The sequence below is a fragment of the Cylas formicarius genome, unplaced genomic scaffold, assembly GCF_029955315.1.
Source record: "Cylas formicarius isolate icCylForm1 unplaced genomic scaffold, icCylForm1.1 PGA_scaffold_3__17_contigs__length_32017465, whole genome shotgun sequence".
Taxonomy (NCBI): domain Eukaryota; kingdom Metazoa; phylum Arthropoda; class Insecta; order Coleoptera; family Brentidae; genus Cylas; species Cylas formicarius.
This window is the reverse complement of record NW_026844326.1, coordinates 22,969,860-22,994,218: the sequence shown is the minus strand read 5'-3', so window position 1 is coordinate 22,994,218 and position 24,359 is coordinate 22,969,860. Positions and strand designations below refer to the sequence as shown.

The following is a 24,359-nucleotide window of genomic DNA, read 5'->3' as shown; positions in this document are numbered from 1 at the left end:
CAAAACAATAGCAATGTTCAGAAATAAGTTCGTCAAATAACGAAGGAGAATAATTACCTATAAATAATATACCTACGTCATTACACAATAGGTTAATATTATTGTTATTTAGAGGTTAGAATTTTATTTTGGTATAAGACACGATTAGTACAAATGCAAATCAACTATGGATCAATAAACAAAATTTTTGCATGCTATTACAAGTGCCCTTTCCTAATTTTCGGTGAAAGATAATAATGTAATGGGCCAATTATGTTAAGAGAGAATTTAGGAATATAAAAGCAGAAATCTATTCAATGTACACATAACCTGGATGGAATCAGGTATATGGATTTTGGATTTATAATGTTTGCAAAGCTGCTTGTTTTACAGAAAATGACGCGGCACAGTAAATTATGGATTTAATTCGGTACATTACACCTCGATACGAGGGCAAGGGAAAAGAAGGCCCTATTCGGGCTATATTTTTCTGCGAATTTCATCATACTATGGGGCCTATAATTTCTTGTCAGGTAGGGGCTTACACAGTTTGACTTCTCGTGCATTACTAATCTAGTCGTAGGTTCCCGAAAACTTTATATCTAAAGAATTATTTGATAGTATTAATGTTTACATTATAACAAAGGCAGATCTACAAAGAAGCACCATCACCGTGTAAGTTTGTATTTTAAAAATGTGATTAAGCTCTACATTTTTATTGCATTTCTAGAACCTTAGAAAATTACAAGATTTTGGGATTTCCTGTCCGAATTGACAATAAAAAATATGCTAGAAATGCCTTTCTGTTTAATTTGTGCTTTGTTTGTGATAGTGATGCCAGAACTGTTCAATATGAAACTGTCGTTACAAAGTTTTCAGAATATTTATTGGGGATGGAAATGGAATGTTGCTTTCTCTCAAGTAGAAATTCAAGCAGTAACCTAATGCCAGTTTTGCAGAAAGTTATGAATGACTTAAATAATAAAGGTTAAGTGCAAAACATTTTGTTTTTCTGAATATTGTTCTAATTCTTTTCTGATCATCGCCTCTAGTTGCTAATTTAATGTTTTAGGAGAATGTGCGTTAACTGAAGGTCCAATGGCAACTTACCTAAAAGTTTGCCAGATACGTAAAGATCCCCAGGTGGTCCTGGAGCATCAAGTACCAATTTTCATAAAAACATTACCCGAAATGCATTGGGACCTAACAACTCAACAAGTAGCACCTTACATTGATGGTTACAATCATGTGGCAAAAATAGCTTGTCTGGCAGATGTGGACACCAATATTGTTAAAGCTTGTGTTCAGAACTTATTGTATTATGATGTAGTCGCCTTAATTCCTGTATTTATGTATGGAAATGTGTATTGTGCAACTTCAAAATTAAAATTTTTAGCACAAGATAGTGAATTACAGGTAAGGAGTGGTTTGTTCTACCATATCGGGGGTAACATCTTTGTAGTTCAGGTGTCTGCATTATGTGGCGCGATCTCAACGTCAGTTGCCAATACTTCGAGATGTGTTTCGTATGTATGCGTCAATGAGCCGAGGCACTAAAATCAAAGATCTTTGCTTAAGGTTTAACTTTTACAATTTGCGTGTGAATGAGCGGAAATTAGTGCAATTTGGTATACTCGAAGGAATAATAAGGCGAGTACACAAGTTCCCGGTGATACTCTGTGATCAGCCCGAATTGCGGGAGTGTTTTTCTGGCCTTCACACTGTAGATGAAATCTGCTGTGCCGTGGGAGCTAGCGCCCAACAATTAGACGATCAACTTGATAAAGATCATAACGCCATCGTTCTGTACAAATGATTTATTGTATTTTGTAGAAAATCCCACAATTGTTTTAGTTTGTTATGAAAGATTAATTATATTTTTTATAAATTGGTTGGAGATTCTATTTCGTGTTCCTCATCTTCCGCATAGTCGAAGTCTTGCCTCTCTGCTGATGAGAATAAGACGAAGATTATTGACGTCATTATCGCGACTCCCAACGTTATCCAAAATGCAGACTGCCACTGTGATAGTTTTCTCTAAAAATTGAAATCAAAATACATTTACTGAAGGCTCTTCAATGTACATTCTCTTGTATCTACCAAAAAAATTCTTTAATAAACTTAACTGTAAACATCCGCTCAAATTAACTTCATTTAATCTCAAAATTATTTTTCATCTCACTCTGTGGTCACAGCCGGGTATATTTTTTGATCGACCCTGGTAGAGTGCTCCGAGCATTACGTGACGTCATCCACCCGAAATTATTACCGAACGGCTAGGAAGCAGTGTTGGAAAAGTAATGTTACATTATTAAACATTTATGATTTCCTAGTTGAAAATCTAAGCACGTCAAATTGTGTGATCTGGTTGACCAGTTTCAGAGTTCACTCACTCTTTTAACTTAACATAATATAAACCAATATTTGAAATTAAACCGCAAAATCAGTGTTAACTAGAAAGTATTTTGAAAATTTATATGGGGAGATTCGTGTGTAGTTTGTACACTTTGGTCACCCAGTAGGCCATGTTTAGCATCAGCCAAAAAGGTTACAAGGCGAAGCGCTGCTAAATCTTTCAAAATGTTCAACATAATCAAGATATATTTTGAAATTATAAGGTTGTATTCTCTGCGTCGTAAACTTATATATACAGGGTGTTCGGAAACTTGGAGGAACGATTCACCGGGTTAAAATAATGGTAGTCATCGTTACTAAATAAATGTTTTAGAAGAGGGCACTATACCTAGAACATTTTTTTTATTTCCCCTGCATTTTATTTATTTAGACTGATATTGCAAAATAGAACAGATTGCCTTATGCAGAATCACAAATCTTCAAAAATTGTTACTCTTGTTTTCCGTAACAGCAATTCATATCGCGATATCCAGTATCACCTTTCGGTAAATTAGGGATATTCGTGCTGTGAATAAAAAAGTCGATTTGTGGCTAAACGATAACGACTTAAAACAAGAGTAACAATTTTTGAGGATTTTGGATTCTGCTGTTCTATTTGGAATATCAGCCAAACTAAATAGAATACAGGAAAAATTAAAAAATGTCCTAGGTAAAGAGCCCTCTAGTGACAGATTTCTGAAACACTTTTATTTTGTGACGATATCTTTTACTAAATCAGGACGAAAATATAGATATTCGTGCTTTTATTGTGATTGGATGATACTGAGAGATAGAATATAGGCATATTTATTTAGACAATAATAATTAGAGGCGTGAATTTTTTTTTATTTAATTAATTCTTGATAAAGTGACCTCTTGGAAATATTAATCTTCGAAAAAGCTAGTGAAAAACTTTTTAATGGAGATGTTAGAATCATGAATAGATGTTATTATTCCCAAATCCCGTTACGTATTATTATTATTTATTATTCTCAGTAAACCTGTGTGCTTTGTTCTTACTTACATCTTTAGTTATGGCTCCAATCAGGGCGTTCCCAACTACACCCGCCAACGACGAGAGGCCGTTAGTAACTCCGAAAATTATACCTCCAAAGTTCCGCGACAATTGATTAGTGTTCACGGTTATGGTGAAGTAGTAGAACGATTTAAAAATCATGCTCAACAGGTAGAAACCTATTGCGCCGGTCCTAGAGCATCCCACGTACACCGCGGCCAGGATGCAACCCGCTGATCCCATATTCGCTGCAAAACTTGATTTATTGAAAGTAAACGCGTTCGCATCATTTTTTACATAGGGTGGCGAATATGTTGTTAAAGGCCCCGCGCCTGCACATTTTTCTGTCATCTACCGCCCATTTGGCTAAGAAACTTAGCCCCAACGAACACAGCCACAGCACCAAGAAAGGTAAAGCGCTGAAAAATGCGTTGGACTGGATCTCGAATGCCAAGATCTCCTTCATGTAGGTCGGCAGATACGTGACCATCGTGAAGTATATGTAATTGTGGCCGATTTGTCCGGCGCAGTTGGCCCAGAACGGCATATTTGTAAACAGTTGGGCCCAGGGGATTTTCAGTATTCTCTTCTTACCTAGTTCCATCAAGTAGATCAAGCTTCGTTTCCCGACAATGCATTGCAAGAATACAATATTTACTTATGAAATTAAAATCCATAGGATATGGCACAAAATCAAACCACACAACCACACAAATTAGGCTATTCTTCAAGCGGGTAATAAATAATAATAATAAGCTTTATTGTCTAACAGATATAATATCCAATGGCAAGACAATTAATTGCCTAAGTATAGTTACCATCAACCATATAAAGAAATTTATATATATACAAACAAAACAAAACTCCGAAAAAACCGAAAAACAATAATCACCCGAATCACTCTTAACGCAAAAGTAAATTGAGCCGGTGTTTTAATTAACAATGTCCATTGCTTTAAAGAATAGACTTCCGACCAAGAAGTTTGTGGAGGAAGTTTCAACATGTTCTGACTGCCCGCGAAGCAACGTGAAAACCGATATGCGATAACAATTCAAAGCAGTCTCTAAGAGATCAACATAATTTAACTAGGAATTGAACTGAAACATAGTTCCTACGATTGAACTGATGAAAAAACTTTGATGAAAATTCATTTATTTATTTTATTTATAAATAAGAATTAAAAGTTCAGATTTTCAAGAAATTATATATTTTGACATGACAATTGTTTCGACAACACCGTGTCTTTCTCAGATGTAATATTTACAAACTACCTGCTATTATATATATATATATATATATATATATATATATATATATATATATATATATATATATATATATATATATATATATATATATTCTCACGTATTGATTCACGGATGGAAAAATGTGATGACACTATATTCCGGGATATCATCCGTTCGCTCGTTGAACTCCGACTGGAATCCTGCATCCGACTGGAATCCTGCAAATCTTGCATCCGACTGGAATCCTGCAGACGTTTCGCCAAAATCTCACTTGGCATCTTCAATGCTCGCGCTCCGAAAACACTTCGTTCGAAGTGTTTTCGGAGCGCGAGCATTGAAGATGCCAAGTGAGATTTTGGCGAAACGTCTGCAGGATTCCAGTCGGATGCAGGATTCCAGTCGGAGTTCAACGAGCGAACGGATGATATCCCGGAATATAGTGTCATCATATATATATATATATATATATATATATATATATATATATATATATATATATATATATATATATATATATATATATATATATATATATATATATATATATATATATATATATATATATATATATATATATATATATATATATATATATATATATATATATATATATATATATATATATATACCGAAAAATAGCCATAAAACCTTAATTAATGTTGTTGTAAGAATTTAAGTTCAATAAAGGAAAGGTATTTAAATCTAATTGATCGTTAAGCAATACATTTGAATGTGTCATTTTGTTAATTTCCATGGCTTCCAATAAATTTAATTTTCTGTTTTTTGTGGCTGTATGTAAAATATCAAAATTGTCGTCAAAAATGTGTTTTTCTGTGTTTAAGTGTGTAGCATAATTAGAATCTAGACTATTGTTTTTAAACGCTCTTTTATGTTCGTTAATGCGTTTCTTGAAGGATCTACCTGTTTGTCCAATATAAATTTCAGGACAAGATCCGCATTTCAACCTGTAGACACCTGATTTTTCAGATTTTGGACATTTCGTTTTATTGTTTTTTTAATTTTCCTATTGTGTTGCAAACAAAAAATAAAAAAAATTGTAACTTGTGAGAATATTGTGTTTTTATAGTTTCATTTACACATTATTATCAACGCACGCATATTTGTATATGACGGTTGAAAAAAACTTAAAACTAAACGATTCAGAAATAATTAGAAAATAAAATTTAACAAAAAAAAAACGTAGGATATAAAAAATACCGGCATTTAAATGAGCGGTGAGATTATTTTAACATGTACTTTCCCTAAGGGATCCTGTTTAGTAAATTCATAATAATTCGTCAAAACCAACGACTTACTTGCAAATTTGTTCAAATAATCCAGCTCCTCCGGGGTGATAAACGGATGACTCTGGGGCGACGAGAAAAGATACAGCAGATGTAGAAGTAGGTAAATTACGCAGAGACCTCCCCAAAAGTAAAACGCCGAGGGCCAGTTGCCGCACTGCTTAATTATAACTCCGGTAAAAATGTTTCCCAACACCGTTCCCAGGTTGCTTCCCGAATATGCTATCGCCCCCAACAAGGTCCTTTCGAACGATGGAATCCAAGTAGACACGAACGATGCGATGCACGGTAGCACCGGGCCCTGTGGTCAAAAATTAAGCTTTTAATGCAAAAAAAATCGAATAATACCGCTTTAAACCACATTAAAAAGCAGAAAACACTCACAGCAAACATGAATACCTATAAACTTTTGGTTTTTACATCGAAATTTCACCTTAAAAGTTTAAGGGCATAGTTTAATATGAAAATTCTAGCAGCTGATGGTTGTTTTATATCTCTGCAGTGTCATCTACGTTCTCTACGTGCCTGCAAAGGCAGTTTTAGCTCCTCTTCAGATTTTGATTGTATGAACAGGACGACAAAGGCACCAAATTAAACGGGACATTTAGTATTTGGATATGGTTCCATAACATGGTTTAAGATATATTAGTCACTTTAAAAGTTTGTTTACTAAAATATGTCTATTAAAGATAGTAGAAAATAATACAAATAAGTTACTTAATTTAATTAGTTTTAAATTATTGTATTGGTAAAAAAATACATAAAATACATGATTTTCAAGTGTGACCAAATTAATTTTTCAACCTGTTCAATTTTTTAAGAGAATAAGTACACTCATATAATTACTACTTAATTTTAAGCCAGTGGCGATTAATTAAATTAAGTGAAGTAGTAGATAATAAAAATTTGTATGGCGCTCTATTTAAAATATTCGTCCTTTAGGTGATTTTATATATCTCGATTGGACTATTTCTTGACAACATCCTGTATAATTTATAGCTAAACTAAATAAATGAAAAATTTATTTTTTTTAAATTGAAACAACGCAGAGTATGTATGAAATATTTCAGATTCAATTTCTCCCTGTATGTATATCATAATATGGGGCCATTTTATGTTCTAAAAATAAGAAAAAAATTCTTCTGCTTGACCACTTGATACTTTCCACTTTCCAAAACTAATTTTGTCTCAGGTTTCATCATTTTTTTTAAATTTCTAATAGGTTTTTTTCATCTTCAAAATCATGGTCTCTATAAGGAACAGCATTCAGGAATTCATTCAGTTATCAGATTTATTCGGTTTTTTCAAACTTACAAATTACCTTAGGAAGATGCATTATTTTCAAATGTCTTTTTTTTAAGATAACGGCGCTTTTTTGCGCACACCCCCCATAAACTTTCGGGTTGTTGAAAATCTCTGTCGCTATGGGATAGAGCAGCCCAATTTTACTTTGCACTTGTGAATCTGCTTCAATTTTTGATGGGAAATTAAGAATTCTGTTTTGGTCAGTTTTTTTTTTCTTGAAACATTGATTCGGGTTTAGAATGAGAATAGAAAACTAACCAAAACTAGTCACAAAACTAAACAAAAACGAAATATGATTAAAACCTGCAATTCAAGCCAGTTGACAAGTCTAGTGTATAGTCCAAATCACGCAATCATAGATCATGTTCATAGATATAAAAAAGTGACCAATTGCTTTTGAATCGGATTATCCAAGGGTGGTCATTAACATACAATGCAACAAGATTATTACCTAAAGTTTCGGAATTTAAATACAGGTAAAATTGTGGTCCCTAATAGAAAATAATTTTATACCTACTTGTGTTTAATATTCTTTAGTTTGGTATACTACTTAGTTTAAGTATATTAGTAATCATTCTTATTTCATGTGTAATACAGCCTGAGTTAAATCGTGTGCGAATTATGCAAAATATGTGCGAGTTTAGTGATCTCAGGAGATGCTCCCGCCGAAATGTAGAAAACACTATTCTATTGAGACCGAGGAAGTTATGAACAATGTTTATTTGACTCTCATTGAACGTGGCGCCAGCAAGCAAGCATCTTTAGAAGATTCGGCCACATTGACGAAAATTCCAACATCAACTGTATGGAAAATTGTGAATAATCCCATTTCAGATATATTACGGCGTAAAATTTACCAGTTATACGAGGAACAAAGCGTGCCTACATTATATATCTTAATTAGGAGGCTTGAAAAGCATGAAAACGGTGTTAAATGTGACATAACTACCTTATGGAAGTGTATTCAACACATGGGTTTTAGATATAAAAAAATTAACAAAAGGCAAGTTTTAATGGAATCTTTTAGAATTCAGAAATGGCGACTGGAATATTTAGAAAAAATTAGGATGTACAAAGAACAAAAAAGGCCAATTTCCTTGGATGAAACCTGGTTCGACACTTATGATACCCCGGAAAAGGATTGGGTTGATTCAACTGATAAGTGTAAAACAAACGCGCCATCAAAAAGAGGTAAAAGAATAACTATTTTGCATGCTGGCTCTAAAGATGGTTGGATTCCAAATAGACTTTCTCTGTCTGCGAAAAATATAAAAGATTCTTCTCTGCATTACCATGAAGACACCACCGCTGACTTATTTGAAAGTTGGTGTAAAAACAAACTAGTTCCAAACATTCCTCCTAATAGCATAAATGTAATGGACAATGCAAGTTATCACATTAGACAGTTGACTAAAACCCCTTCTTTATGTGACACAAAAGCAACAATCCAAAACTACATGTATAATAACGACATTTATTTTCAAGAAGATTATACCAAAAAGCAATTAATTGAGGTTCTACAAAGCTTGAACCTACAAAAGGAATACGTCTGATAATTATGCAAAAAATCTACGGCATACAGTTTTAAGGCTTCCACTTTACCACTCTATGTTTAAACCCATTGAACATGTTTGGCACCAACAGAAATCTGCCATTCGTCGTAAGAATGTTAGAATGTTTTTCCCCGTGTTAACTCCAATGTCCTCAAACTTATAGAAACCGAAGTTTTTAACATCTCTCCACAAAGTTGCACAAATTCTGTTAAACATATAGAAGAAGCAGAACAATCGTATATCTATATTGCAAATAATATAGAACAAATAATAATTAGAACAGGCGATGATACCGATAGTGATAGGTTTAAACATAGATACATACATAAATAAATAAATATTGTTTAGTACCTTTCCTAACAAAACCCCAAATAATTAAATTCTAAGCAAAGTACGGACCTGTTTGGCCATATTTCATTCTTACAGCGGGTCTTTTCTTAATTCGTATCAGTTAGTCACTTTATTAGATCTATGGACAGACTTTACCTGAGCAAGTCCCAGGATGAACCTCAGCGCGATGGCGACCACGTGACCACCATGTTGGGTGGATAGCGGAAACACGAGTGTCACAATGGTGGACGTGAACATACAAATTCCGAGAACCCACCTTCCTCCGTATCTGTCGGCAATAAGGCCTCCCGGTACGTGGCTGATGAACGATCCGACGAAAAACGCGTAGAGTATCATTGCCTCGGTATTACGCGGCCAAGGAAATTTTCCGCCCTGAAAAACAAATCCGAAAATCCATATCAATAAAAGCAACTGGAAATGGGAGCTAAATTATATAATTTTATTTAGTTCTGAAAATACTGCGCATTTATACAGCCAGGCCTACCGTCCCTGAAATTAAATAAAAACATTAATTGCTGTTGATTCAATTTAAATTAATATGTAAAGTTACTAGAGAATACTACATGCGTGCGTGTATGCTGTTTATTAGGTCGTAGCAGATTTTTTGGTTATATGCTGTTTCTACTATAATACTATTTACAATTCCTCCGACGTCAGTTGCTGATTAATCAAACTTAACTGACACAGTTTTAGTTTCTTCAGAGCTCAACTGAAACAGGTAAGCTCTGAAGAACCCGGCTAAATGTAAAGTAAGTTCATCAACAGACGCAGAAGAAAAGCAGAAGAGTTGTAAACCATGTCATTTCTTTTTTTCAACATATTCAGTGAGCTGGGCTGGGGGTATTCGGATTACTATAATCAAATTTACAAATACTAACTCAAGTAAAGCAAAAACATTTTTCTACAATTCTGGCTATCACGCCTATGTTTTTATTTTAGTTACAAAAAGCGTCAAAAGAGCCAAGAAAATAAAAAATACAAAAAATAAAAATACTGGATAAAATGGAAACCAAAAGATAAAATAATGCTTCGGGTTTTTTAGATTTACAAAATTAAGGAAATAGTAAGTACCAAATTAGTAAGTAAATAAGAATAATATTAACAATTACCTTTAAAAACGCTGTTGTGGTACAAATAATTTCTATAGTATATATCAGAAAAGTGTAATAAAGTCAAAGGGACTCGATAAATACTTACGCAAATTTCATTGTTTGGAACGGAAAGAATTTCATTTTAACATAGTAAAAATTAGTAGTATTAGGTACCCTTATATTTTATTAGCTCCCGCATTTTATTATTTTCTTTAATGACATGCAGGACTGCTTTTGGCCATTTCTGTGGTGTCACTTTCTCAATGTCTTGATCAAATCTTTAATTTTGAATGTCAAAGATGGGGCGGTGTGCTCATCAGAGTTACACTAGGTATTTCTGCTATATTTTCTACGGCATATTTCATATCAAATTTCGATAATTTCCTGTTTTCTCCAAGATAACCACTCCAACGCTATGCATCGTGAATGATGCTGAATACTGAATCAGACTGAAGACATTTTATCACTTCACCAGGGGTAATCCGCCTTATGGCACGGCTGATAAGTTAGGAAGCCTTTTTTTAATAATTCTTCTCTACTTTCAATTTGGTCGATTATTAGTATCTTCCCTTTTCTTAAAAGCACCTTAATATCCGTTGACAAAGCCTATACATTAGTATCAGATTTAACACTAGGGATCAAAAAGAACTTTATGAAGTTTACTTACAAGTTTACCCGCACCGAAATTGGTAGGAACTCGACGGAATTTCCCAGCGCTCTGAATTAGCCACTAGGGAATAAGTGTTTTTTTAATTATTGATTAGTGAATAATTTGTATTTTTTAAAATAAACGTATTTTCTTCCTACCGAGATATTCAAGTACTGGTCATACTTTTCTTCATTAACGAGTTACAATTTGAATATTAAAAGTTAAATTGTTAGTTTCTTTTTGCAGTTCGCATACGAAACTCTATTTATACTATGAAAGTAGTAAAATGTAAATTTGTAATGACAGAGAAACTGAAACGTAAACTGAATACCAGGCAAATTGGAATGATAGTTTTCCGTATTTCAGTTTTGAAGATATAACACTGCGGACAGTTCCTAAATTAGGATTACTCTAATTTGAGTACAAGACGAATTTGGGGAATGAAAGTAATCTGACAGTGACCTTGTTACAGGTAGTTTATTAGAATAATAAATATAATAATAATTATACATGACTATAATTATAGAGTTGGGCAGATAATTGAGATAGTATCTATTCTTATCATCGTCATCACCATGAATCAACCCTTTCCTTCGTCCAGTGTTGGACATAGGCCTCTCCTAGTTTTTGCAATATCTTCTGTATAGTGAGGTCGTGATCTCCAACTGTTTCTTCTATAGGATCTAAGTCTCCATTCTAGTAATCGTTTTCACTTCCATTTAAGCTTTGCCACATGTATGACCACATTGGTCAAGTTTTTTATTTTTGCGTAGTCATTTCCAGAAGAATACGAAAATAGATAAATTGTAATAAATATTATTATTTTAAAATTCTTAACATTTATAAATTGTGGTCATGACATTCTAAGTAATCAGATGAAATATAAGGCTCTCTCTGTTTTCAAGCATGTTGTCAGATTCCTACGTTCCTTCTTCTATTTCAATCATATGTTCGACGCACTTACTCAATTTTTCACAATCCTGTCTTTATTCCTTCTTGCAAGATGGTTTCATTTTAAAAGTGATGTTAAGCCTTGCAACAAATCCTTTCACTTGCCCCAATTCTATGGGGTTTTAATACACAATGATATGGTGAAAGGCTATTTAACATATCTTTCTGAAACCGCTTTTTTAAAGCGAGCCAATCATTGATATCATTTTTTCCCAAGAAAACGTGGGTATTTTTTTAGGATTTCCTTGAGACCTGGCATTATCGATTACTATAACAGACCCAAGAGGAATAAAATGTGCATTTGCTGGAAGTAGTCTTCAAAAACATCAACATTTGCCAACAACTGCCAGAAACTAACTCTAATTCTAATTTTAAATTAGGGCGCAAGTGATTCGACTACCTGTCCGTCTGCCTTCCCCTCTCAAGATCCTTGACAATCAGCTGCAATATTATCCTTCAGACCACACAAGTTTTACAGTTCAAGAAGGTCTTTACTTCAACTTCGTCGCCCTTTTGAATTCTTTTTACAATTAAATGATTTATTATTATTATGATTATTATTATTATTATTATTGTTAATGATTACTATTGTATTGACTATTGGCCATCTTATTATAAAAATTGGGAACATATTTGAGATTTAAAATAAATTTTTGATTTTCGTATTTACATTTTCTGCATAATTTATGAAAAAAACGTTGTACTCATATACGTAATGTATTATTTATTCGTTCTTCTTGTTTGTTTGCTCTGTATTCTTTCTGCAAACTACTGCAATTTGCAATTTGCGAAAGTTAATGTTGTTCCGCTGGATCTTTTTTAATCAAAATTACTTACTGAAATTTCGGGTGTCAGCACACCGTAATTTGTACAATAGGGTTGGGCGATACCATTTTCTACCACGGGTTCCACCATTTCCACAATGGCTACGTTCAAGACCACCCTTAAGTTGTAGGAATTTTGTATGGCTAAATGCAACAAAATAACCAATAAATAGCGTTGAGGTATCTTGTAACCTACAACCAATTTCGGGATCTCCGCAATTTTGTTAACGCCACTCCGCTAGCGTGCACTTACGACCCCACAAGCACGAGTGTGGCTTGCACAACATAATCTTCAGTATAACAAATTAAAATCTTAAACTGACAGTCTTACAACGCACTTTGACAACCGCACAAAAATAGCGTTGTGCTGACTCACTTTTATGTCGGTTTGTACCAACTCGTAGTTTGGACAAGCCCTTTCTGTTGTGTTCCATTTGGCATTATGAGGCTCGACCATCTCGACGATAGCCACGTTCAGTACTACTCTTAGATTTAGAGTGTTCAGTAGAGCCACGTGCAGCAAAATTACCATGGCCAACCTCTGCGGTATCCTGCCACCTGTAAAGCGTACAGCGTTGGTGTACAGTTATCCATCCATCCACTTAACGGTTAATCTCTTACACCAGCAGATACACCACAAAGGTTTGCAAGTCATACTTTTATCGACAATTTAAAAAAGTATATCTCTATTGACGTTTATTGACATTTGTTGCGTTTTGATGCAATTGACTTGCCGTGGAGCGGTTTCTACTTGGAAATATCAATTCGTATTACTCCGTTTTTAAAAATTGAACTGAGGCGACTTTTACTTGATGAAAATCCATTTATCAAAATAAATAAGAACTAAAAGTTCAGATTCAATTGTTTCGACAACACCGTGTCTTTATCAAAGGTTGTTTTTTATTTATAAGTTTGTCGATAATGGATGGATTGTAACCGTTGTTCAGTGCAATTTAAGTTCTTTGTGGTAATTTTCTATTGAGAGTAGCGTATTAAGAAGTCTTTGTATAAAAGAGTGAAACGCAGCCATTTCGTGTGTATAAGTGTGATTTGAGCTGTTATATATGGCTGTGTCCGTGTGTCCAATATATATGTAAAATTATTTGAGGAAATTAAAAATGAATAAGTCAGATTATTGAATTCCCAAATTCGGAACAGGTTTTTTTAAATATTTTTGTTGTCGGAACTTCAGTGTATTTTAACCACAGTGTGGCGTTTGCCTTTTTTCCATGTGGAATTTTGAAAAATCCGCAAATTTTACTATTGTCATCTTTTTTAATTTCATAAAAGTGGTCAAGTTATAAATGTAAGTATAAAATCAGCCACAAGCAAAATAAGATATTTGGTTGTCTAATACTATAAGTTCGCCCTTGAAATGTTTGTAAGAAAAAATCAATATACCACCTGATCTAAATTAAGTGTTCATCATCGGTAATTAACAAATTTGTAGCATTTTTTGGTGAAAACAGAAAAACAATTTAATGTAGGGTTTAGGAAAAAATGAGGAAAATGTACTCTTTTTAAATGGAACACCCTGCATATTTTTTTACTATAACGTTCTTAAATCACTAACACAACAAAAAAGTCATATGCAATATTAGCCTAAAATTGAAAATAACCGTATTGTGAGCATTTTCCTGTTATAGTTTTATTTGAGTGAAAGAAACAATAATAATAACACCAATTTCTACGTCTGCATTTAATATAAAAATTTTTCGTCCCCTTTTAGCAAAAATGGTTTCATTATTTCTAAAAATTCGGGAGAGGCGCAGAAAAAACTGTTCAAAGAAGGCTGCGCAAAATAATGACAGCCCGGGCAAATAGAAAACTAGTTGTCCAAAAATTAGTTTTAATGTGTTAATTATTATTATTGTTATATTAATTGTTATCAAAATTTAAATTAATTTTGGTGTATCATTTATTCAAAGATAGTTTTTACACATGAAGAAAAGTATGACATGCTAGAATGCTATTTGGCATGCGTCTGTGTATCCGCAGCGCATTCCACAAGAACAATTTCTTCTGTGCCTTTATCGAATCTTTAGAAATAATAAAACCATTTTGGCAAAAAGAAAGACAAGAAAAAATTTTGTTATAAGTGAAGACGTGGAAATTGGTGTTCTTGGATATTTTGAAGCATAGCGTGACAATTCTATTCGAGACATGGTTGAAGATGCTAACCTATCCTTTAATACTGTCCAAAAGATTAAAAAAAAACACACACACACAAATTTTGCCCTTATAAATCTCGACCAACTTTTTTGTCATTGATATGTTACCCTTGGCCTTCAAATTCTAGCATTTATAATCCAAGAAATCCTCATTATTAGTGAAAAGAAAATTTATTACCAAGTCCACAAGTTCGTTTCAGCTTTAACATTTGGTGCGGTGTTGGTCCATATTTTTACGATGGCACTCTGGCCTGTGAGCGGTACATTGCAATCATTAATAAATTTCTGGATGATTTTCTAGATGAACTTGACATAATAAGTAAGGGCACAGTCTCAATTTTCAACAAGATGGGCACCCGCTCATCACTTGAGTGGCACATACCAATTTTTAACAATAAATGGATTGCTACAAATAGACCTATTCCTGGGCCTCTTAAATCACCAGATATAACCCCACTTGATTTCTGTTTGTGGGGTTATTTAAAGAACAAAATTTATAAGGGAAGATACCAACACGTTTACGTTTCACCTCATAAAATAACTTTATTAGTTAATCATAATTTAATTAGTTTTTTTTTCTATATTTTTATTTCAATGGTAATTCTGCTTCACTCCTTGCCCCATTCCACTTGGGATATCTTCATTACTTTTTCCAATTTTAGAAAGCATTACTCCGTCATTAAAACTGTAATGTTTTAACTTCTCCACATATAATCTCTAGATCACTCTGACCGTTGTCACAAACACCCATACACCCAAATTAAACAAATGTTAATAATCCAGACCAAAAAACTATATAAGCCATTAAAAACATTTTTTTTTGAAACAATTAACGACCTTGTCTTCCTAATTATAATGAAAACACGTCTAGTGTAGGTAGGTAAGTAATTTGAAACAAAGACCAAATAGAACCCGACTTCTTTTTACTTCAGTTACAATTACATCTGTCATATTTAGCAACCCTTATTTAAAACAAATCGCAAGGAATTTCACTAAACTCCGTGACTCATTTTTCCCCACCGTCGTCGCTTTGCTTCTCGTTGTTGAACTCTTGAATTTCTCCGCTGGCAAATATGAGATAAAATATGTTCGTCGCGAAAAATACTCCAAAGGCGATCCAAAAGACCTCCCTCCATTGCGTTAGGGTTTGCTGGAAACGACGACTACATTATCGCGGAATTGAAAAGCTTGAAAACTTACATCCGGCGTGAGAACCCCTGCCAAATATGGAGTGACGATCCCGGTGATTGCTCCAGCAGTGTTTTCAATCCCCATCACCGTGGCAGCGTAATTTGGTGAAAGATCGAGCGCGTTGATTTTCATACCGCAGTAGAAGGCGCCCATGAAGCCCATCGCGGTGGTAAACATCGTTATCGACAATGCCCTATTGCAGCCAGAGTATGAAGCCGCTACTAGAAAAATAGCCGGTCCGACAGATGCTGAAATGAAGTGATTGTGAGATATACACACCATGAAAATATCGGATTTTGTCCAACCTACGGTGGTAAAATATTTACGGGCCATGGTCACGCTGAGGTAATCCTTTCTAATCAACCAATCGCAAAACCACCCGCAGAACATTGAAATTACGTACATCGAAACGTACGGAATCGAGCTCCAAATGCCATTGTCGGCCACGTTGAATTTTAGTACGCCCTTCATGTATTTCGGCAAATCTGTCGTCATCATATAAAAACCCCAGTCGTGACCTATTTGCGCGGCTACGAGTGCTACGACAGGCATGTTGGTGCAGATTTTCTTCCACGGGATGTACTTTTTCTTTTTCAATGTGACGCTTTCTGGAATGGAGGTTGAATTGAATAAAAATGAAAATGAAAATTCCCCTTACCAAGGAAAATCTAATGTAGATGTTGTGAGTTCGCTTTTCACAAAAAAAAAACATAATGGTGAAAATCACACATGGATGTCTATTTTGAAAATGTGATTTTTTAAAAAATCGTTTTCGTTTATGAATAGTTCTGTAGTTTGATGAAAACATTTACGAAGCTTTGTTTCACCCTGAATTTAGTGGTTTAAATATGATATTTTAATTACTAATATTTTTATTACTTATCAACCGAAAAATTCATTTTTCCATATGTAGTCTCTTATTGGATCATTTGAAATATATATTGATATTTCTAACAGGTTCTAAGTTAAGGTGTCGTCCCATAATAAATATTAAACACAACCGAATCAGAAATACATTTTTTTATCTTTATTTTCCTTGCGACTCAGCTACAACTAACATTAAATTAACCAAAACTAACCAAACATTAGGGATATAAAAATGTCTTCATTTTCTTTTCAATTTTGGAGTGGAAATTTATTTAGAAAACACATTTTAACCAGTCCATTTCTCAGCAACAAATTCAGAAACATTAGCCGTTTCCAAAACACTAAGGCACAGGTGGGTCAACTATTTCTCCTTCTCCTTGGGACCCTTGACAACCAACAATTCAATAATGATTTATAATTCCCTCGCATTAAAAAACAGAGCATAATAATATATTAAGTTTAAATGACATTTTTGATAATCTATTAAACTAACGCAAAAATAATACTTTTAACTGCTCTTTCTTCTAAGCCGCCTTAGTAGGATTGTCATGAATTATATATGTGATGTATGCATTAAGATAAAAAAAACGAATTTTTTTGGATCTGACTCACGAAAATTAGTTGCTAGTCACCCTTAATATTACTGGGAAGATTATCCCCAATTTTTGAAAAAAACTTGCACAGGCTACTGTAATACTTTTCACAAAAGTTCTGGATTTCTTCTACGTCGGTTTTTCTTGAATCAAACTTGCTGGCGTTTCGCCAATCATCCTGTTGGCTTCTTCAGAGCTTAACTGGAACAGTTTCAATCATCCTGTTGGATGGCTTCTTCAGTTTCAGTGATTCGCGAAATGTCAGCAAGTTTGATTCAACAAAAACCGACACAGGAGAAATCCAGAAGTTTGTGAAAAGTAAGATTATCCTCATTACAGTTTTGCATTTTCGATTAGTCTCATATATAAATCATCGTTCCATATCACCAACAGATCATTAAGCCAATTTTATTAATATCTTTTTTTTTAGGAAATTGAACGCTCTGCAAAAATGATCTGTAATACTTTTTCGTTAAACCGAACCATTTCAAAGATATTCGAGATCAAAGATTGAATAATTTAAAGACAAATAAATTTTTGTTCTAAATTATGTTATTGACTGAAAAATAATTATCGTGAAATGTATTCAATTATTCTTATCGAAAATCTAATTCTCTAGAAAAAAGGTTTCTTTTGGTTCATCCATTACTACTTATTTTAATAAATATGATTGAATTTTAGGATTATTTTATCTACTTCAGAAAAAAGTTGTTTATTCAGGAAATATCAATAAATGCATTAATAGAAAAAGAATTCTGTTAAATCCTATGAAATTATACCTTAATATAGTATTAATAGAAAAATATAATTTTTTTAGATTTAGTTATAAAAATCGACTTTTATTGCAGTCAGGAAATAGTACTCAATGCTCTTTGACGACTTGCAGCACTTGGTGCAAGTTTCAATATTTATTGAAACTGTTCGTTATTCGTCAAACACTTTCCTCATTTACAACTTTCATTTGTTTGAAATACTGTTCATTTTCCATATAATTTTCATCTGAAGCCCACAATGCAATGTCAATATCAAGGAAATCATATCGTAGGTCAAAGATTTGAAACAAATTCAATGATTTTTGAAAAAACGAAGTCACTCAAATTCTTTTGAATAATCGAATTGATGCCCTTTTGATCTCAAATTTTTTAACCCTACCATCTCGAGTTTTTACAGCTTCGACTACCTTGTTTCAGTATCATCAAATAGTGTTAAAATGACAACTTCATCATTTAAATACCACATTGGTGGTAAGATATGATTATTTATAAATGAGACGAAATTGAAAATGCAAAACTACAATGAGGATAATCTTTTCATTAACATTAAGAGCTCATACGTGGTATGTACTTTCTCGGGATAACTAGAAACTAGTATATGTGTGTCAGATCCAAAAAAAATCGTTTTTGTTACCCACCCTATTAGACCTGAGTAAGGTAACGTCAAGTGGACCCCCCATTTACAACTTGATCCTAAAAAATTAATCTATACTTATTTTTTATAAGTACTTATGATGGAAAATTGATCCCTCAAAAAATTTTAATTTTAACAACTTTTTTTTACTATGAAAATTTTAAGCACTTTAATTAAAAAATTGATTAAAAATCAACCGTAAGAGATAAATTTATAAAATCTAACGACCTAAAATTATTTGTTTATTTTCGCATTGTTAACTAACTTTTAAGTTAACAAATGAAAATTCAACTAAATGGGCAAAATTATATTTAAATAATAATTAAATTTAATTCTCTAATCACATAATTTCATAATTCACTCTTCCCATTTTAAATCACAGAAAATATTATTAAAATTAAAAATTATAACACTAAAATATTAACTAAAAAAAAACAGAACCCAACACTTCAGCTTTTATTTTTAATAAATATTTCATGTTTTGCGTATAAACTTATGTCACGAATGGACAGGAATGACTTCTAAAATGATTTTGTTGGGAAACGCATAGGAAAATCGTAACGGAGCGGGTTTTCTTTTGTTAATTAAAGATGTTGATGATGAGTGTTGACTAGTAAATTTAAAAATAATAATTTACTAAATTATCTAGAAAAGATAAATATAGACCATAACAGTTTTAAAAATTTAAAGTTGATTATTTTTTTCTAAATTCACGCTGTTTGGCAAAAATAATTAAAAATGTGATAATATTCTTTATAACATTGTTAAAAAAAATTATTAATAATAATTATAATAAAATAACATCAATAACAATCAAATTTGTTTTATAATAATATTTTGTATTATTATTAACGTGGCGCTTCCACAGTGCTCGGCGACCGGCGCGCTGTCATAAATAAATTAATTTTGTTTAAACTAATGACGAGCAGTGAAATTTTCTTCAGGAATCTTGAGCTTAAATGAATAAAACATGTGACGGTTCATTTTTAATCCATTTTTTAATTAAAAATGCTTAAAATTCTCATTATAAAAAAAATGTTAAAATCAATCATTATAAGTACTTATAAAAAATATATATAGATTAAATTTTTATGATCACGTGGTAAATGAGGGGTCCACTTGACGTGATCTTACTCACCTGTATTAATATTAATTTCCTGTATTAATATTAATTTCCGGGGCTTGTAATAATTAGTAAGCAATTTTCAGAAACAATTGTCAATCATTAATAAAATGTGTATTATTACTAAAATTTTTACGCTTAATTGTAGAACATGAAAATACACATGACATATCAATTATTTCATATTTCACATTAGGATATTTATTTTTTCATTTATTCTTCATTCAAACTAACTTACAAAATTTGAGGCCACAAAACCTTTGATCGATCCAAAACTATGTTTTTGCACTTTATGCCATAAAACATCTTGATTTATACTTTGCATTATCCATTTGAAACGAATTCACTTACCCACCTCCCTGCGTAGGTACAACTTTTCTGATTCACTTATAAACGGGTGGCTGTCCGGATCCGAGTAGCACAAAAGTTGCCAAAGGACAAACCATACAATCCCCAGGGATCCGAATAAAAAGAAAACGGAAGCCCAGTCTCTGGTGGCCTCGATCAGTTGCCCACTGATTAGATTGCTGACGATGGTACCTGCCAATTAATTTTAAATTTCACTTACGTTCGGCTACGCAGTAAAAGAAAAGGATACCCATTTGATTTCCGGCATAGATCAGCGCACCAATACGACCTCTCTCTTGCTTTGGCACCCAGTTCGCCAACAAGGCATTCAAAGCCGGATAAGTGGTACCCTAGGGAAGTGAATATTTTCGAGAAGCTTTTTCAAAATTTCGCACTTACTTCACCTAAACCCTCCACCACCCTCAAGAAAATTAGCATTCCGGAGTTTCCATCCGTACCGTATATTACCCAAGGCGTTATCAGAGTGCATATAGCTGATATAAGTAAGCCGATGCCGAGCGTGTATTTACCACCATATCTTTCAGAAAGGTAGCCGCCGAGGAGCTGCGTTCCTGCGTAACCCCAATAAAAGCTGCTCAGTATTAAACCTTGAGTCGACTCGTTCCAGTCATAGAGCTTACTGCCGTCCTTAAAATGAACAGGACCTAAGTGAAACCTATTTCGTTTAGCATCATCAAGAATAGTTATTCCCAATGTATACCCAATGAAATTCTGGAACGGGTATTAAAGGACAGAACATGAGGGCTCACTTTGCTAGTTTACTCTTACTGCCCCCTTCTGTAAAAAAGTAATTATACACCGATCTAGGGTGGGGAGCCACTTCGGCCTTTTCCGGGATATCACCCCACGGGTTCGGGAGCAATCGGATGTTTTCGGAGACATTACCGCACGGCTTGAGTTTTGACGTTTGTCAATTCTAATGGTCATGTCAGTCAATGTATTCTTGTTGTTGCAAAATGTAGAAAGCAATCCTACACTTGCCATTATCAAAAGTTCTAAAGAAATATAATGTCAAAACCAGATTTATCACTTGTCCAAAAATCTCTCAACATCTTCGATTCGTCAAACACAAAATTCCATTTGAGAAGCCAGGAGTTTACAGCATTACACGCATATGCGGCAAAAAATACATTGGAGAGACCGGGCGAAAAATATCAGCTAGACTCGAAGAACACGAAAGAGCCTTACGACTAAAACAAATAAACTCGTCAGCTGTTGCCGAACACAATCACGAAACCGAACATAAAATGTTATTAAAGTTAAACTTCTACCAACGGAAAATCCAAGAGTCTATAAACATATGGGAATAATATGGGAATCAGTCATCCGAGACGATGTTTATGCCCCTCATTTAGCTCCGCCACCCTCAAATAATATATAAGCAAGTATAGAGTAAAATACGAGCCAGTTTCAGTCAAGGTATACAGAAGGCAAAAGATGATTGGCGAAACTTTAGCAACTTCGATTCAGCAAAAACCGACGCAGGACGAACCGGAAGGTTTGTAAAAAGTATTAACAATATTGTCATATATCACATATTGTTTTGTAACATATTTTACTTCTGTGTCCAACAAACATAGCACAAATTACACTACTTATATAAACATAATTTTAGTGTTTGATTTTAGGAATTTATTTTGACCCTGTCCTGTCTTAATGTTCTGCCGATCGTTGTATTTGCATATTGGTTATCGTGTTCCTGTACGTCTTTTTAAAAAGTTTTTTGAAAATTACAAAATTGTTAAATTTCATACTTGACTCTTGAAAAAAAAAAGCAACAAACATAACACAAATTACACTAATTATATAAGCATAATTGTAATGTTTGATTTTAGGTATTTATTTTTACCCTGTCCTGTCTTCATGTTCTACCGATCGTCTAACAATTTTTTTGCAAATTATAAAATTGTTAAATTTTATACTTGATTCTTGAAAAAAAAAGAAAATCAATATGTAAAAACGTCTTTTTGCAATTATATTAAAAAATAAATTTTCTTTCTTCGATGATTTCGATTAGGAATAGGATATCGAGAGATTGTTATCTCCAGCCTATGTAAATGTCATTTTATTATATTTTTCTGAAAAAAAAGTCACATTACTGCCTTTAATTTTTTGTTATAGTATCAAAAAATACGCCCTAACGGCATCACAAACAACTAGACTTATCGCAGACCAAGTTTAGTTCACCGCTGTTCACCACTTTTGCTTAATCGGTTAAAAAACTGTTATTTGGCCACCCTGTAGATAGATAAAAAAAAATAAATGGAACAGTAGAACTACTTACGGTTACGGAATTTGTGGTCGACGAGCCCGAGTCAGAATAGGAACAAATGTCCGATTTGTGAGAGGAGGAGTTTTTTGGTGGCACCATTTCAGTGATGGCCACCGAAATAGACACCCTCATCGTGTAAGAGTTGATAATCGCCAAAAAACCCATGACTCCCAAAACATATCTCTGGGGTATTAGGAACACTAATAAAAAAAATTGTGTTCGCTATAGATATTCCGACATAATGATCGGACTTACTTTTAGATAAAGTTAATTTCCAGCCGGACAGCATTTTTCAGCGATTTATTTTTTGATTTCAAAAAAGGTAATCACTATTTTGATAATTGCAATTAAATGACCGCGATATTTAACTTATTTTTATCTTACCTGTTGTTACCAACTCACATATAGATAAGTACCTTGAGCGTATCTCTGAAGTGGCGTCTCGGCAACAATTTTTAACAATCATAGTACAGGCAATTAACGGTTTTATCTCGCTGCATACTGGTAATATTTTAGTATCCGCTAGGAATTCTAATTCAGTCGACCGAAGGATATAACAATAACTAGTAGCAATCAAAACAATAGAAAATGCATTTAGTGATTATGGGCCTGGAATAGATTCGTTGTGGGCAACTAACGGTGACGGACTTTTTAAATGACAAAGTTCATCAAAAATGCTCTTGTTTTTGATGGGAAGTTCATAAATTGTATAGTTCCTTTTTCTCACATCACTAGGCATTGAAGTTCTTTCAACTTCTTTCAACAAGTAAGTTTGATTATTCATTGAATTTCATGCGCTTAAAAAGAATGAATGACATTAAATATTAAATAAGGGTGATTGTAAGCTGACTTACTGGAATCATTTAAATGATATAACCGCCAAGGGCCATAGGAGGTTAGGTTTTTTACTTAGGTTTAGTATTAATTTATCATCTTTCTTCGTTAAAATTTTGTATTGTGTTTTTGTCCGTTTGGAATATGATAGGCGTGGTTATGCTTTGGTCTGGTCTTTTTGCTAGCTAGAAAATGCATTAACGGTCCATTGCTTCGTTTGCAGATACCCATTGTTCGGGAAGGCCGAGCAAATAAAATAAATTCGAACCACGCTAGACGCCAGGCGCGCTGGCAACCCGTGATATACGGGAATGAGGTTATATGAGCAATACCAAGAAGCGTCTCCGGCATGCTGTCAATTAATCGTTTCGTTTGGTTTTTTCCTTCGATGTTTTGACAAAGATTGCATTAATTTTCCGATTTGTTCCTGCGTTACGTTAAGTGCGTGTTGTCCAAAAATGATTAAATTTTTAGTGATAAACGCAAGGCATACCATACCATACCATAGTTAGTTTGGTTAGTTAAGTTCTTGTAAGTATCAATAATTATTTTCTAATTGTCCAATGGTGTAATCGTTAATAACAATATAATAAGTAAATAAATAGCTACTAGATATACCTGAAGCCAACATAAAAAAATATTCAGAGAGTTATTTCAACTCTCACTGTCAAGCAATAAGACCTGTCATTACAAATCTCGTTTTCAACCAATTATATTTTGCCGCAATCAACAATTAACATAGGCGCTGACAGTCCAATTCCACGGATCCCATTAAAATTTCAGAATTATGTAAGTGGTGATCACTGTTTAAAAGAAAATAATTCCAGGATTAGGTTTGTTCGTAGGCAACGGAAGATCGAAGCTTACAG

At 33.5% G+C, this 24,359-nt stretch overlaps 3 protein-coding genes across 11 annotated transcripts; 1 reads left to right on the top strand and 2 right to left on the bottom strand.

Moving 5' to 3' along the window:
- Positions 1-68: 68 nt before the first annotated feature.
- On the top strand, positions 69-1,865 carry LOC132699952 (GATOR1 complex protein NPRL2). 4 transcript variants are annotated; one of them, XM_060666956.1, is made up of 6 exons: positions 69-91; positions 373-512; positions 563-654; positions 710-966; positions 1,052-1,395; positions 1,442-1,863. In XM_060666956.1, the coding sequence occupies exons 2-6, from the start codon at positions 396-398 to the stop codon at positions 1,793-1,795; spliced, it is 1,164 nt and encodes a 387-aa protein (XP_060522939.1). In that variant the 5' UTR covers positions 69-91; positions 373-395; the 3' UTR covers positions 1,796-1,863. The 4 variants fall into 4 exon arrangements, with proteins under 4 accessions (XP_060522939.1, XP_060522940.1, XP_060522938.1 ...); XM_060666957.1 differs by lacking the exon at positions 69-91 and having other exon boundaries at positions 104-512; positions 1,447-1,505; positions 1,558-1,865; XM_060666955.1 differs by lacking the exon at positions 69-91 and adding an exon at positions 105-298.
- LOC132699951 (putative inorganic phosphate cotransporter) lies at positions 1,861-13,363 on the bottom strand. 3 transcript variants are annotated; one of them, XM_060666950.1, is made up of 7 exons: positions 13,285-13,363; positions 13,040-13,221; positions 9,284-9,520; positions 5,952-6,240; positions 3,686-3,982; positions 3,398-3,636; positions 1,861-2,016 (listed from the first exon to the last, which is right to left on the bottom strand). In XM_060666950.1, the coding sequence occupies exons 1-7, from the start codon at positions 13,316-13,318 to the stop codon at positions 1,861-1,863; spliced, it is 1,434 nt and encodes a 477-aa protein (XP_060522933.1). In that variant the 5' UTR covers positions 13,319-13,363. The 3 variants fall into 3 exon arrangements, with proteins under 3 accessions (XP_060522933.1, XP_060522935.1, XP_060522936.1); XM_060666952.1 differs by lacking the exon at positions 13,285-13,363 and adding an exon at positions 12,677-12,855 and having other exon boundaries at positions 12,917-13,041; XM_060666953.1 differs by lacking the exons at positions 13,040-13,221; positions 13,285-13,363 and adding an exon at positions 9,712-9,748.
- Positions 13,364-15,751: 2,388 nt separating this feature from the next.
- Positions 15,752-23,196, bottom strand: LOC132699617 (putative inorganic phosphate cotransporter). Of its 4 annotated transcripts, XM_060666435.1 has the most exons (9): positions 23,041-23,099; positions 22,912-22,985; positions 22,669-22,856; positions 20,763-21,011; positions 20,614-20,713; positions 20,367-20,555; positions 16,331-16,633; positions 16,035-16,273; positions 15,752-15,984 (listed from the first exon to the last, which is right to left on the bottom strand). In XM_060666435.1, exons 2-9 carry the CDS (start codon positions 22,943-22,945, stop codon positions 15,841-15,843), a joined length of 1,446 nt encoding a protein of 481 aa, XP_060522418.1. In that variant the 5' UTR covers positions 22,946-22,985; positions 23,041-23,099; the 3' UTR covers positions 15,752-15,840. The 4 variants fall into 4 exon arrangements, with proteins under 4 accessions (XP_060522418.1, XP_060522419.1, XP_060522417.1 ...); XM_060666436.1 differs by lacking the exon at positions 22,912-22,985 and having other exon boundaries at positions 23,073-23,196; XM_060666434.1 differs by lacking the exon at positions 22,912-22,985 and having other exon boundaries at positions 23,041-23,164.
- Between the last annotated feature and the right edge of the window lie 1,163 nt (positions 23,197-24,359).